The following is a 14,626-nucleotide window of genomic DNA, read 5'->3' on the forward strand; positions in this document are numbered from 1 at the left end:
TGATTTGGTAGAGAATAAAGTTAAATCAACATAAACAAGGGTTAATTTTTTTAAGAGTGTCCACACAGGCATTTGCACCAGTTTAACAAAAGGAGTCTAAACAGACAAACTCGTGCAACTTTGTTTGGATAAGGCTTTTGTAAAACTGGGGAACTAATAAGTGTGGCTCTAGGATTTTTCCAGGGAAACAGGGACATCCCTCATGCTCTTAAAGGAGCCCACATAAAAAAGGAAATTAGGTGTGTGATTTAACAATTACTCCACTTCTGGTAGGAAGGCATCAAAACATCTGCAAGCTGGTCAAAAAAGATTTGTGACCAAGCACTTAAACTGAGGAACCAGCTTTGTTTTCTCCCCTGGAGGCAGGGTAGAAATCTTAAATGAATCAGCTATAACTACTTAATATTCAGGGTGATGGCCAGTTTCTTGTTAACCTTCCCCCTGTGGTTAGCAGGGAATCTGCTAAACAAATGACCTTTATACCTTGTCACTCTACACTGGCAGTGCTGGGTTTCGCTCTTTGCAATGGGCAATGGAACAGGCTTATGTCATAGCAGGACTATGTTCAGACCACCCACATTTTTCCATATCATACCCTACATATTTAAAAACTCTTTAAATTCTCATTCCTATAGAAAGACATTTATCTGGCTAATCAGTATTCCCAAAAAGGAAAAAAGTGTAACCTTAGATAGGCATAACTATCAACACATTTTAATAAATGACTGAATAAATTCTACTGAAATTCAAAAAATGTATTACCTTTAATGGGCCCTTTATGTGGTCATCCTGAACTTCCACTGTTGAAGAATCATGTCTAAATGTTACCTAGAAAATATAATTCAACTAACAATCACTTGATACAGTTGAACAGCGCAAGTACATAAAAGCGTAAGCACTCCTTTTTCTCCAATTTTCATCTTGTATTCAACCAGTCTCCTGTTGCTGTTCAATTTCCTGAAGCTCTGTCACCCAGATATTTTTTACAAGATAACTTTAAACACTTCCAAGAAGTTATTTTGCAAGTGACCTTGGTGCAAAGAAACACCGTAAAAAAAAATAAAACTTTGCATAAAGATTTTAACTGGTGCAATCTAAAATGGTTGATCAGTGAAATAAAAGGATAAAGTCAACATATTTAGACCCAAAACATAGTCCTTAAAGCAATGGTTCTATTTAAATTTATAACTTTAAAAAAATAGCTTCAGATTGTACTCCTGGCCTCAGTTTATGGTTTTACAATCTCACTTTTGTTTTGTTTCTCTCCCCATTGTTGAGTGAAAGATACATGTATAACAGAGGAAACTATGTGGGGACGTGGTAAAAGTGGCTATAGACAACATGCTTTATGCACAAACTGAACAGAATTCTCTAGCCTCTCAGTTGGTGATCTTAAGTGTTACTTGGAACAGTCAGGCTTTGTCTACACTGCCACTTAAAAAAGCACCTCCCCCCCCCGAAAGACAAAAGTTTTGCCGCCAGGAGTGTTTTCTTGTTGACAACACAAACCCCGCTCGTAGGGGGTGGAAGCACGTGCCCACGAACAGCGTTTACACTGCCCAACTTTTAAGCTAAAAGCTGTGTAGTGAAGACAAAGCCGAGGTAAACTTTCGGAGGGGTGTTAAGTTGTCATTGTCCCTTTAAAGGTAAATACCATGCAATCTTGGAGGACTGTTTGGGTGTATGGCAACAATGTTTTATTCTATGCATGCATATGTTGCATATATGCATATATTGCATATATGCATATGTTGCTCAGGGGAAAAATACTTAGGTAAGCTAGAGTTAATTTCTTTTTTGGTGGGTAGGGAATCATGAGTAGTGCAGTTTTCTTAACTGCAAACACTAAAACATTTAAATAGACTTTATGAAGCACAGAAATGTATAGTTCAGGTGAATCAAACTACTTTGCATTCTGCCTCTTCATGCTGAGTGTCACTGGTCTGGCACCTTGACACTAAGCACCCCTGTATTCAGACCATACATACACTTGTAATAATCTTTATACAGAATATGCCTTGAGGTATCATTTAAAAACTAATAACTCACTGATCATTAATATTCTTGTGTAATGTATATACGCTGTGGGTATTAAGAGTTATGAATAAGGCTGCAAGTTTGTCCTGGAAGTCATGGAAGTCACCCCTCCTTGGCGAGGAGCTGAACTCCCAGGCCGAGGCCGACCACTGCCCTTACAGTGACCAGGGTGGAGCCGTCGAGGCCTGAGTCTGCCGATGACCCTGGTCAGCGACCGAGGGGATGGAGACCAGGAGGCGCTGAGCCAGGTAAGGAGCCAGCCGGCCCTGCCAACCTCTCCCCTCAGCACCAGCAGGGGTTCCGGTCAGCGTGCCGACCCCCGCCTCCCCTCACCACCTGGGCTGCCCTCCCCCAGCATACGCAGCGCCTCCGGGCAGACCCCACCCCCAAGTTTTAGTCAGGGGTATATAGTAATAGTCATGGACAGGTCACGGGCCGTGAATTTTTGTTTACTGCCCGTGACTTTTACTAAAAATACCTGTGACTAAAACGTAGCCTTAGTTATGAATATATACTAGGGTTATGACTGAAGTGTGTTTTTAAACCAGTCATGCCAGGAGGAGTTGGTAAACAGGTGTGAACTAGACAAAGAAATGTGTTTTCCCCACCTGGGAGTTACTTCCAAAGTACTTTGAAAGACCATGAGAATGTATTTACATATTGCCTAAACAGACCCATCAAGCAAACAAGGGATGGAGGCAAACTTCATACTAACAAATGGGAGAGGAGATAGCATTGTGTCTACAACCAGCTGGAGAGAAAGAAGTTTGGTCTCGGTTTTACCTTTCAAAGAATATGTTGTAAAGATTTACTAGTCTATACAGCCAGGGGATGAACCTCAACTGATGAACAACTAAATCAGCAGACTATACACTTTTTATAATACAGAAATATTGTATACAGAGTGAGGTCTTTTCTCAGAGCCTATGGCGTGCTAATGATTAATACCGTGAATTATATGTATTAACACCAGACAAAGAATTATGGATATTCACTGATATTAGGTTGCACAGTCTTCCAGATAGGAGAGAAGGCAGCTATTTACCTGTCTCCTACATAAATTAAGAATGGTGGCATTAAACAATGGAAGCTCCATTTATCTGCAGGGCATGGGAAACCCACAGGAGGGAAAAAACAGCATGAGATCATCCTGCCTCTTGAAAAAAACTCATTGAACTTTGGAAGATAAGTAGGGTGGATAAAAATCAATGATTTTTACTAAAAAATAAAAAAAAGTCGGATTTTTTTTAATTTAAATCAGATTTTTTGCATAAAATGCTTTTTTTGAGGAAAAAAATCTATCTAAAGATAGTTGTAATTAAGATACATTGTAGCTCAAAGGTATCTCATCATGGAATAGGGATTATAAATTCTAATTCTATAGTATGAGACAATATATTCATATAATGTTTAAGAAAATTTTTGTAAATGAGTTCTAATAGTTCATGGCTTAGGGACCCAATCTTATTGGGTTCCAGGGGCTTCTGTATAGATTATTTAGGTTAATCTATCTACCCAATGAGACTCAGTGCTCGGTCTAGAAGATACCATCAGAGATGCTTAGGTTTGCAGTTCTCAAACTGTGGATTTGTGTCTCCAGAGATAATATGCTTGTTAACAGCAAAAACATTTTAAAATGAATAATATATAAAAGTGAGAAATAACAGACCTCAACCCTATTGTCCCTCTGCAAATTTGTGTACACAGAGTCAATCCCTTACCTCTCTTTAAAAGTGCAAAGTTTCAAAAAGTGCAATGAATGGAAGATTATTGGGGGTGGAACAGATCTGGACAAGGAGAAGAAGTCTGGAGATAAATGTGAGAAGGCAATAGAAACAAAAGTGAAACTGTTTAAGCAGCACATTCCAGAAGTCTTGAGGTCTTTCTGAGTGTAGCCTTCATTGATTTGAGATCTACCATACCATTCTCTCACTAGAAGGGAAAACCTATAATGGCAGCAGGCTGTAAAAGAGACCCAGTTTGGGAATATTTTAATGAAGTTCCTCTACCTGTGGGTAAGACAGGCATGTGTGCAAAATGCAAACAGTGCAACAAAGAAATGTAAGGCCTGGTTGCCTGAATGAAACAACATCATGAGAAATGTTCCTTCTCAGGAGGAAGCTGCATTGAAGATGATGAAAGGAACATGTCTGAACAGGCAGGATCTTCGGGTTGGTAAACTATTTTTTATTTCATACTCCTTTCTTAAGGACTGCCTGTCTTCCTTCTGGACTATTCTTGAATTCTCAAGTTTGAGCAAAAAATATAGTTGTTACTCTATGGTACTATCATTTTAGATACAGTTGTGATAAAAAAAAATAGCTGAAATAGGCAGATCTTCCTTTTACAATTTCACCTTTAAAGTAATAGTACTGAGTGTCAGTGAATGCAATGAGTAATACTAAATGAGCAGTATGGTGGTAATAATTAAATAACTGCATTGACTTATTTTGTTTAGCAGAATCCATTGTCAACATACAGGATTCTGAAGACTATCCACCTTCAAGATCACCATCATTTTCTACAGTTTCAGAGTTATCTGCCAATGAATAGTGTTTCTGTCACATCTTATAGTCACATAGCCACAGTATATCACCTGTAGCAAAAAGAAAAAAAAATCTCGATCATCCAGAAACAACCATAGATATAAGAACCAGCAGATTACAAAAAGAGGTAACTGATGAAAAAATTGCCCGGTTTGTTTCTGCAGTAAGCTCTCCTTTCCATATGACTGAGAACCCACACTTCATTAACATGGTTCAGTCATTAAGACCAGGATACAGTCCACCCAACAGAACAGATGTCACAGGCAAATTGCTGGATAAAGTGTATGAAAGAGAAATTGTGCAGTGTGCAAAAGGTCTAAAGGATGAAATTGTTAACCTGAGTCTTGATGGGTGGAGCAATGTCCACAATGATCCTGTTGTATGTGCTTGTGTGACAACAGAAGAAGGGAATGTCTTCCTTACAGAAATCATCGATATATCAGGAAATGCACATACAGCAGAATACTTACAAGTAGCAGCAGTAAAAGCTATAACAAACTGTGGAAAAAAATTCAAATGTCTAGTATACAGCTTGGTCACAGACAATGCTGCAAATGTATCCAAGATGAGAAGAAATTATTTAGAAGAGAGTGAAGAGAGTCCCAAGCTAATAACATACGGTTGCAGTGCTCATTTGATGCATCTCCTAGCTAAAGAATTCAGTGTTCCAGAAACAAAGGCTAATGTTGTTCAAATTGCAAAATACTTCCGTAACTACCACTTTGCAGCAGCTGCTCTGAAAAAAGTGGAAGGAACCAAGCTAACTCTCCCACAAGACGTGTGATGAAACTCAGTAGTGGACTGTTTTGAGCACTATATTAAGAACTGGCCTAATCTGATGACAGTTAGTGCCATTTATTTTTTCACGATTTTGTTCACAGTCACAGCTGAAGCTCTCAACATTGGGCTTAAGAGAAATGTTGAACACATATTGAGTACCCTGAAGCCTATTTCTGTAGCCTTGAACAAAATGCAAGGAAATAGCTGTTTTATTGCTCATGCTGTTGAAATCTGGAAGGAACTGAGTGAGATCTTAAAAAGAGCAATGAGCAATGACAGTTAAATTACAAGCATTAAAAAAATGAATTGGACAAGCACTATCTCCAGCTCATTTTCTTGCAAATATTCTCAATACTCAGTACCATGGTCAAACCTTAACTGCTGAAGACGAGGAGTTGGCTATGACATGGACATCCATAAATCATCCCTCCATGTCGCCAACTATAATAAACTTCAGCCCTAAGGGTGAACCATTCAAGAAATATATGTTTGCTGATGATGATTTAAAGAAAGTCACACCAGTGAACTGGTGGAAGTCACTTAAGCACTTGTATTTAGAGACTGTTGAAGTGATAATCTCACTTTTAACAGCAGTAGCTTCTTCTGCCGGTATAGAAAGAATATTTTCTTCCTTTGGACTAATTCATTCCAAATTGAGAAATTGTTTAGGTCCTGAAAAAGCAGGAAAGCTTGTTTTTCTTTTCCAGATTATGAACAAACAGGAAAATGAAGGTGAAGACAACTGAGTTAGCTGCAGAAGCCAATATTTTAAGTTTCTCATGTTGACCTGGCTGACATAGTCGATTTTTGGGTTTTGTCTTTTTTTTAAATATTTCATTTAACTATTTTAGTTAAAAACAATTTTAACAAAAACAAACCTGATTTTAAAATACTTGAATGTTTAACTAAATTCAAAATGTATATGCTTGTTTTGTTAAAATATTATATGTGTGCTGTTGAAGAAAAAAATACAGAATACATAATGTTGTTGTTTTAGTTAAATAAAACAATTTAAATGTCTGTCTGGTGATGTTCTCCTCTTCATACAGCACGGGAAGAAAATCATCCAAATATTAATGATTAACCTGTTGAATTGGAGATCGTTCACCTCCCAATGACTTCATAAATATCTGCTTCAATTACCTTTTGTAAATTAAATAACCGAACAATTATTCATTTTCTGATATAACTGTAAAACTAATCTGAAAAGTTTTCAAAATAAATCACTTTAAAAATGTACAGAGTGTACCTTCTAAAAATGAAGCCTATACATCTATCTCTGAGTTGTGAAGAATATGTATTAAGGTTATAACAACCCACAAGAATGCACTTTTATGCCGAAATCCATGATTAAACTGAGTCTTCCGGACTAGTGATTTAATAATGATTTAAATCTATCTGATTTAAATCAAATCCACCCTGAAGTTAAGCAAAGACCAAAGACCATCTTTGGCATCCATTACTAGACAGACACAAGGGAAAGGCACTCTTAGGAACTGAGAAAGATGGGTCCTTCAACCAAAGGGGGGTTGAAGTCTCTGAAACTAAATATAGGTAAGAAACCTGTTTAGGCAAAGATCTTTTCACCTAGGAAGACAAGGGAAGTCAGCCCCTTGTGCTTTTCTGGAACTTCCTGACTGAGAGAAAGTCAGCCATGGCTAGGAAGAAGGGAGACTGGTGAGAGAAGCCATCTTGCACAAAGCCTGTACATCTTGCTGGATTAAGTTTCAGACTTTTAGATGCATATTTTCACATTTTGGGGGTTTTTAATCCTTTCTAACTTTATTCTTTTTACTTGGCATCACTTAACCTATGTCCTGTTGTTAATAAATTTTATTTTTACTATAAACCAACTCAGTGTACTATTTAAATGAAGGGGAGTATTTACCCCAATAAAGTTATTGAGCAGCGATATGCTTTCGTGTCTTCAGAGAAATAATATGGTTTGTTTGTTCCTCTAAAATGTTCGGGAGAGGGTTGGACATTGCAGAGCACATGATTTTGGAGAAATCTGGGTGTAGGGGTGTGTGGGGGTCACCTTGCAGTTGAAGTCAAAGTGGGATTGTAGACAGGCTGCTGATGTCAGAGCTGCTGAACCAGGGCTGTCTGGCACACAGACACTCAAGGTGTGATCTGCATGCCTGTAGGCTGATTGTGAGCATCCCAGGCTGGGAGCTACAGCAGCAAAGCACAGACAGGCATCAAGAGTAGCAACAGCAAGTGGTGATACAACCTCTTAATGGCCTGGATTTACACCCTCAAACCCTGTCACACATACTCACTGCACTTTGTGTAAGATGGAAATATTCTGAAGCAGGTAGCTTTCTTGAAGACTAATTCTTAACCCCATATTTGTAAAACTTGGAGAAACTCAGGTACTATGGTTTCTGTACAAGTATGAATGATAGGATGGATCCCTTGTACTTCAACATGCAAGCAGTCTAATTTCAGTTGTGACTGTTTAAGACTGTAGTTCCAGACAAAGCAGGTATCTGGACAGACTGGAAACACCACATTCACCAGGAGGAACTTAAACTGTTGTATCCTACTTACAAAAGGGTAAACGAAGGAAGATAGTCATGAAGTTATCTGTATACATAATATTGTATTTGGGTTTTTTATAATTCAGTGTAGATGTACCAACAATTAATGGTCCAGGAACTTGACATGCAGGAGGCCTTGTGTTTAATGCTAACAAACTACTTAAAGAAACGACCCCTTGCCAGAGGTTTTGGAAGAAAAAAATCTAACTTTTTTTTAAAAATTAAGTTTCTAGCCTTCACTGCTGGGAAGAAAATTACTTGAGCAATGGTGTGTCAAGTCTAACTGAACTAGCTGGAAAAATAGCTCGAAGTATGAACTGCCTTCATTCATCTTAATTAGGCACTAACTAACTTAATTAGGCACTAACTAACAAGATTATTTACATGTCATAACTACTTAAAAAATGATCACTAAAACCTTCAACTAACATGCTTAGCTTTGGGTGCAGCAGTTTATATTGGTGATAGGGTAAAGATGGGAGAACTGGGTAAAACTAAGTTCATGCCCAACCCTATCTTGTGGGAGGGGGGAGGAAATGAGCCACCATCTCCATTCCAAAAGCCTCTGCTTTTTGAACCATGAAACTTCACTGCCTCCTACACCTTTCAGAAGCCCAAACTGCTCCAAATCTCAGCTGTCTCCCACTTCAATATCTATAATACGATTGCACTGTTACAAAATTCTGTAGCACCCATAAGAGTTGGGGGAAGTGTAAAAGTGAGACATTCCAAAAATGACTTCAATACCATTAACAAAAAATACTGAACTGATTATTTGCTTTAATATTTAATTCAGTTTACTGAGTTGAATGGAAGTTGATGCAGAAATAATGGTTCTTTGCTAAAAAACTTGAATTATGTTAAGTTCTTGTGCCTTTTATACAGGAATTTTTTTATACAAGACCTACAACCGCTTCTAGAAATACACCACTAAGTTAAATGGGGAGGAGAGAAAAAGAGAACAGCTAAAGCTACTTGTTATATAGCAAGTAAGTCATTTCTAGCCCTGAAAAGCCTGTTGCTACCTTCCTACACGAATTATGTAAAATAGACCATGCTGATGACATTTAAACAGAATCTCAAAGCTAAAATTCATGTTATAAAGATAATTTTGATTTCCCTGGTAAGGAAGGTAGAATTGCTTAAAATGAAGATGACTCCCTTATGTGTGATAGGAGACTGGAAAAGAGGCTACAACTGGGGGTAGGGAAAAATGTGGCTACCAAAAAAAATTCAGAAGCAGTCAGCTAGTGATGAAAAATTCCCATATGGCCAAGTGTCAGCTGAAAATCTTTAAAAATCAAGAGTGTGCCAGAAAGAGTTGAATAACTTTTGGGAAAATTAGGCATCACTGTTAGATTAAAGAACTTTTTAAACTCCTTATTTGTTAAACATCTCAAATTTAAAATAGACTTAGGAACATCACTATTTTACTTTAGTCTATTTTAACTTCTTGCACTGCTGTAGCACTTAAAGGTCCCAAATAGGTACTGGGACTCGACTGTCCTAGGACTGCATAAATGTGTAGTGAAGAGACAATCACTGACCCAGGAAGCTAACAATCATGGTAGTTCAGACCATAAAGATAAGTTAGTATCATCTATTTATAGTAAGTTTCTAGTCTATTTCACTTTCAGGTTTTTATGCACTAGCCCAGTGTGGTTGAATTGCATGCAGTGAAAGTTGTATAAAGCTACCACTCAAAGAAAATATTACTTAGTGGTAGTGGCTATTTATCAAGGCAGGCTGGAAACCTTACAGAAACTGCAAGTCAAGATTTTTATTTTACTTCTAACACAATTCCTGTACTTAATTATATTTAATAGTTTTAAACTCAGTGGTGCTGTTAAAGAAATAACCCAGCAAACGCCATTTAAAAATATGACTACTAGAATGAAAAATATAAGAATCCTTTAAGTTAAAAAAAAAAAAAAAACCAAAATTCAGCCTAGAATGTGATCTGTAACTATGATTCCATTGTGTTAATCACACAAAAACTAATGAGTGGAGTTTAGTCCTTCCCACAGGATCTTAAGGCAATGGTAGTTCAGAGGGTCAGGGCAGTACTCTTCCTTGTACACATGCTATAGGCAGATCTGACCAGAGCATGTGTGCAGGCTTTGGCAGCTCCTCACAGGTTACAGTGTAGTAGATCATTGTTTTGAGGGTTCAAGTGGAGCTACTTTTACATAGTTGCTTATCACATTCACGAGACAGTTGGTGGAGATGGAGTCACTTCAGCCTACTGCATCCTTTGGTCCTGCTATGACTGCACCTGTCACAACTATGCACACCAACATCTCAGATTAACTAAATTACAGTTTATTGCCCCTTGTGTTAAATTCTGCCTCAGCCTATGTGAACCTGACATTATCCATATTAAAATGTCCTTGTAGTTCTTGTATAAAACGGTTTTATTAAGACTAACTGGGGCAGGTGATGGATGTTTTCAGATGTTAATAAAATAAGACAGAGGCAACAAAATTTATTCTACCACTTTCAGGAGATGCTTCAGGTAATCGTCAGGCCATAAAATCTGTTTTGTGATAATTTTTTATGGAAGGTCTTCATAGCACAGGCTAGTGGGTCTCACTTATATCCCACCCTCGCTGCCTTTCCTGTGTCTATCATTTCATAGAGATCAATAAGGTGTAAGTTTACACTTTCCACCCATTGTTTGTTCATACTGAAGGCAGCTTCCTTTTACAGAATGTCTAATCCACTCTGTAAATGCACACTTTTAATAAATAAAGTCAAATTATATTAAATGCTTAGGGACACTGGAGGGCTTTCCTAACAGATTTCACTAAACTGGAGGAGAAATCCTTAAACTGTTCATGTTGCAACAACTTTGTGAACTGTTCTGTTGGCACCATATTTCGTTAAAGTTTTTTTTAAAATACACCCTATATTTTGGATGAGTGTTAGCTGTCTACCATTACAGCAGACACCAGCTGAGAGCCTAAGGCAGTGGCTGTCTATACAGAGGTAAGTCATGCAACTGGAGTCAAACACTTTATAATCCAAGTCAGTAATAGCAGAAAACAATCAAGTGCTCACTACAACAACGATGAAAACTTACTTTGGTGTTTCATTTATTCCAACCATGCAACCCAATGGAGGGATCTAGCAGGGATCAGGAGCACATTTGGAAAAGCTCAGTACTGTAATATTCTGCTCCTAGATTTCAGCTGAGCTATAGTGGCAAAAACATTTTCTTGAAGATTCATTATTCAATTAAGTGTTTTGTCACAATAGCTCAGATGCAATTTAGCAACAGATAGTATTACAGCACTGAGTTTTCCTTAATTCTTGATCCCTCCTAGCTTTCTCCACTGCGCTTTTCATAGGCATGGATAAGAAAACTTGAGCAGGCGCTTTCCTAGTACAATTATCCAAACACACAAACTTAGATGATCGATAATAGACTTAACTGCTCAAGACAGGTCCAGAAATTGCCCTCTATACTTCTAGTTGTATTTTAACAATTTTGTAAAAGTCTTTAAAAGCTATACTGTGTATTCCCTCTACAACATACATATAGACTGTATCTGCTTTTTACTGATTGCTTCGACTACCAACTGGACAGCTTAGGGATCAGGAAGGAATTCCTGTCCACATATGAATAGCATTTAACAGTTAACTAGATGCTTCATCTGAAGATGGAAGAGGCCTCTCCTTTCTCTGAAGCAGTAGTAGTCTGCTAAATGGCAAAGTCATGTGTTCCTAAAAAGCACTGCCTTAAACCTACCTGTAAAAGTCTAAATATGGAAAAATAAATGTAAAATGAACTACATCTCATTATCTTAAGGCTTGTCTATACAAACAGATAGTACATGCCAAGTTGGAATGCAAAAGCATGTCTTTCAAAGTGGAAGTAGATAAAATACATGGGGGACCCTTTAATGAGCATCAGCAGGGTCCACACAGTCCCCTAGGGTCTGGCAAGCTAGTATGAGGCACATTTACTTCATACATACACTAACTATTTGCTTAGACAAGTCCCAAGACTATAACTGTACGACCAGCCTGTGGCTTTAGAGGCCACAGTGTGGGAGGCAGGCATAAAGGAATATCACAGGAAGAACGACTGAAAACACTGCCTGTAGAAAAGAAATAGGCATGATGCTCCTGAAGGGATGGTTAGGTATCACATGCAGGAGCCCTAAATGCCACACCTTTTTTCAGTGCCAGTCAGCATGGAAGGGGAGTTGAGTAGTGGGTGTGACTAAGCCCCTTGAGTGTATCATGAGTAAAGTGTATCTGCATGTTATGGCAATCAGAATATCCATTAATTTTTCTGAAAAATTAACAGGAAAACTACATACCTTGACTTTGACGAGTCTTTTTGCTGTCTTGATCTTGGCCTCACAGAAGGCTCCTCTATATTTAGCACTCACATCAGTGCCCACTGTCAAATATGGAGGCTCATCAATGGCCTGGAAGAGAGAGGAACAGAAGGTGCCTTTAATCTCCCAAACACTTCCATGACTATCAGTCCTCAAACACAAGATGATTGATATTACAGCTATAACAGAAACATAATGGCTGTAATTGGGGAAGGGTGGGGACACCCTCCAACAGTAATAAGCTTGGTGTGGCTGGGGTAGTGCTCTCAGTAGGTCAACTGTTAGTCTGTTTTAAATTTGTCAAGTGTGTCCAAAGTCTGTGGTGAATGCTCTTTTGCGGATAGTAAAAATCTAAATTAGAAAATACCCCCTTAAATTTCTTGCAAATACTGATACCTTTAAAAGATTATAGGAATGTTTACAGCTTCTTCATACCCCCAAACTTTCCTAACTTAAAAAGGTAAATATCAGACTAATAAGATTACTTTATGGAAATGCTGTAGGTCTTATCTAAGCCTACACGACTACCCATGCTCGAACCTATCCCATGTGAACACACATAGGCAGACACATACTACTGACATCAGCTACTGCTACATCAGTTAGATGGCCATTCCACATATTCCAGTGGAAGGTCTTGGGAACGTATGACTACCATACCTAATCTATTTTCTTGGAGGAAGACGCACAAAGATCTTTTTTCTACTGAGCCCCAGAAAAGAACCTGAACTTAAAAATATAAATTCCTAGTGTGCTGGGAATGAGCCAGACTGAAGCCCTTGTCTTTGGGGGCTGGAAGAGGACCTTTAGCATTTAAGCCACAAATACATACCACATTCTATATATTCAGTAAGATTTTATAATTTGAGGATATGCTGAATTCTTTATACAGAAGCGGATGAATCCCTGCTTCAAGAGAAAAGTCAGTTCAACCTTACCTACAAAACCTCAAGGGGCACTTTATAATGTGTCATCTGCTCTCTGATATAACATACCTTTTTGTTTGATGCCTACTGTGCTCACTAAATTAACATTCATTCCTTAAACTCCTCACTATTTAAAATAGACATTTTATGGCACTGATTAGTCTCAAAACTTCCTCTTAAATTGATACATTATTTCAAGCATGTGTCCTGAATACTTTCAATACACTTAATTCTCCATAGTAGTCCTAGCCTTTCCTTTATATGAACTTGATTTCCTATGAAAAGCACCTGTTTCTACAATCCTGACACCAATCAAAATTTTTTCCCAGGTCTTCTCTTAACAAGAGTAGGACACACCATTTTAACCAGTCACAAAAAGTTTTCTGGCATGTTTGTGGGCTGGCTAATTGCTTCACAATCTTGAAAGCTCACCTTCTGTAGAGCATAAAGCTTCTGTTAGTTAAGGATTCAGGCCTACAGTCACCATTGAGATAAATATTGGTTCTGAAGGTCAGTTAGCATGTGTACAGGACTTTATGCATAGAAAGCGCTATAAGTATTAAATATTGTGTACCCACTGCTGACCAATAAACATTGAACTCGTTTACAGGGACCAACAGATGTATAATTAGTGAAGACTGACTGTAGTAAGCATCATTTCGCTTCACTTGGTAAAATAACCCTATTGAAGGAATATTATTGAGGCAAACTGATATCACCATATTAACATTAACTAAGGCCCTAAGCCCCCACGTAGTTCTTGACGTACTGAGGAAGAGAGGAGTGCCACTTCCACAACATGCTCACTCACTTCCTCCCTAACTTCAGAGTCCCCGTGCTGTGCATAGATTTGAACAAGAGCAAGGGTTTGTTGCCTGATGCCTTGTTGTATTTTGTAGTGTATCCAGGTGTTAATTTAGGAAAAAGTGTATTCCCTCTACATCAGGGGTGGGCAAACATTTTGGCCTGAGAGCCACATCGGGATTCTGAAACTGTATGGACCGATGGGTGTGGTGTATTAAATTGCTCCCCATAGGAATGTGCTACTTACAGTGTACTACTTACGGCTGCCAGTCCTGGTGCTCTGAGTGGCATGGTAAGGGAGCGGGGAGGCTGGATAAGGGGCAGGGGGTCCCAGGGAACGGACAGGGAACAGGGGCAGTTGGATGGGGCGGAGGTTTGGGGGAAGGGGGGGAGAAGAGGGATGGTCAGCGGACGGAGAACAGTGGGGGAGGGATGGAAAGGCGTGGGAGTCCCAGGTGGCCTGTCAGGGGTGTGGATAGGGGTTGGGGCAGACAGGGAGCAGGGGGGCTGGATAGGGGGTGTGGTCCCAGGGGGGCAGTCGGGGGACAAAGAGCAGGGGAGGTTGGATGGGTCAGGGGTTTTGAGGGGGGTGGAAAGTGGGAGGGGGCGGATAGGGGGCAGGGGCCAGGCTGTTTGGGGAG

At 38.9% G+C, this 14,626-nt stretch overlaps 1 protein-coding gene across 4 annotated transcripts in view; it reads right to left on the reverse strand.

Annotated features, from left to right (window-relative positions):
* Nucleotides 1-14,626, reverse strand: part of ARID4B (AT-rich interaction domain 4B) — a 140,996-nt gene that overhangs the window by 93,006 nt on the left and 33,364 nt on the right. For all 4 annotated transcript variants that reach the window (XM_077813426.1, XM_077813427.1, XM_077813423.1 and 1 more), the window contains exons 3-4: nt 12,235-12,345; nt 763-828 (exon numbers count right to left, since the gene is read on the reverse strand). In XM_077813426.1, coding sequence (XP_077669552.1) covers nt 763-828; nt 12,235-12,345 — 177 coding nt within the window. The remainder of the gene's footprint in view (nt 1-762; nt 829-12,234; nt 12,346-14,626) is intronic.

This window comes from Eretmochelys imbricata, chromosome 3, assembly GCF_965152235.1.
Source record: "Eretmochelys imbricata isolate rEreImb1 chromosome 3, rEreImb1.hap1, whole genome shotgun sequence".
In the NCBI taxonomy this organism is placed as follows: domain Eukaryota; kingdom Metazoa; phylum Chordata; order Testudines; family Cheloniidae; genus Eretmochelys; species Eretmochelys imbricata.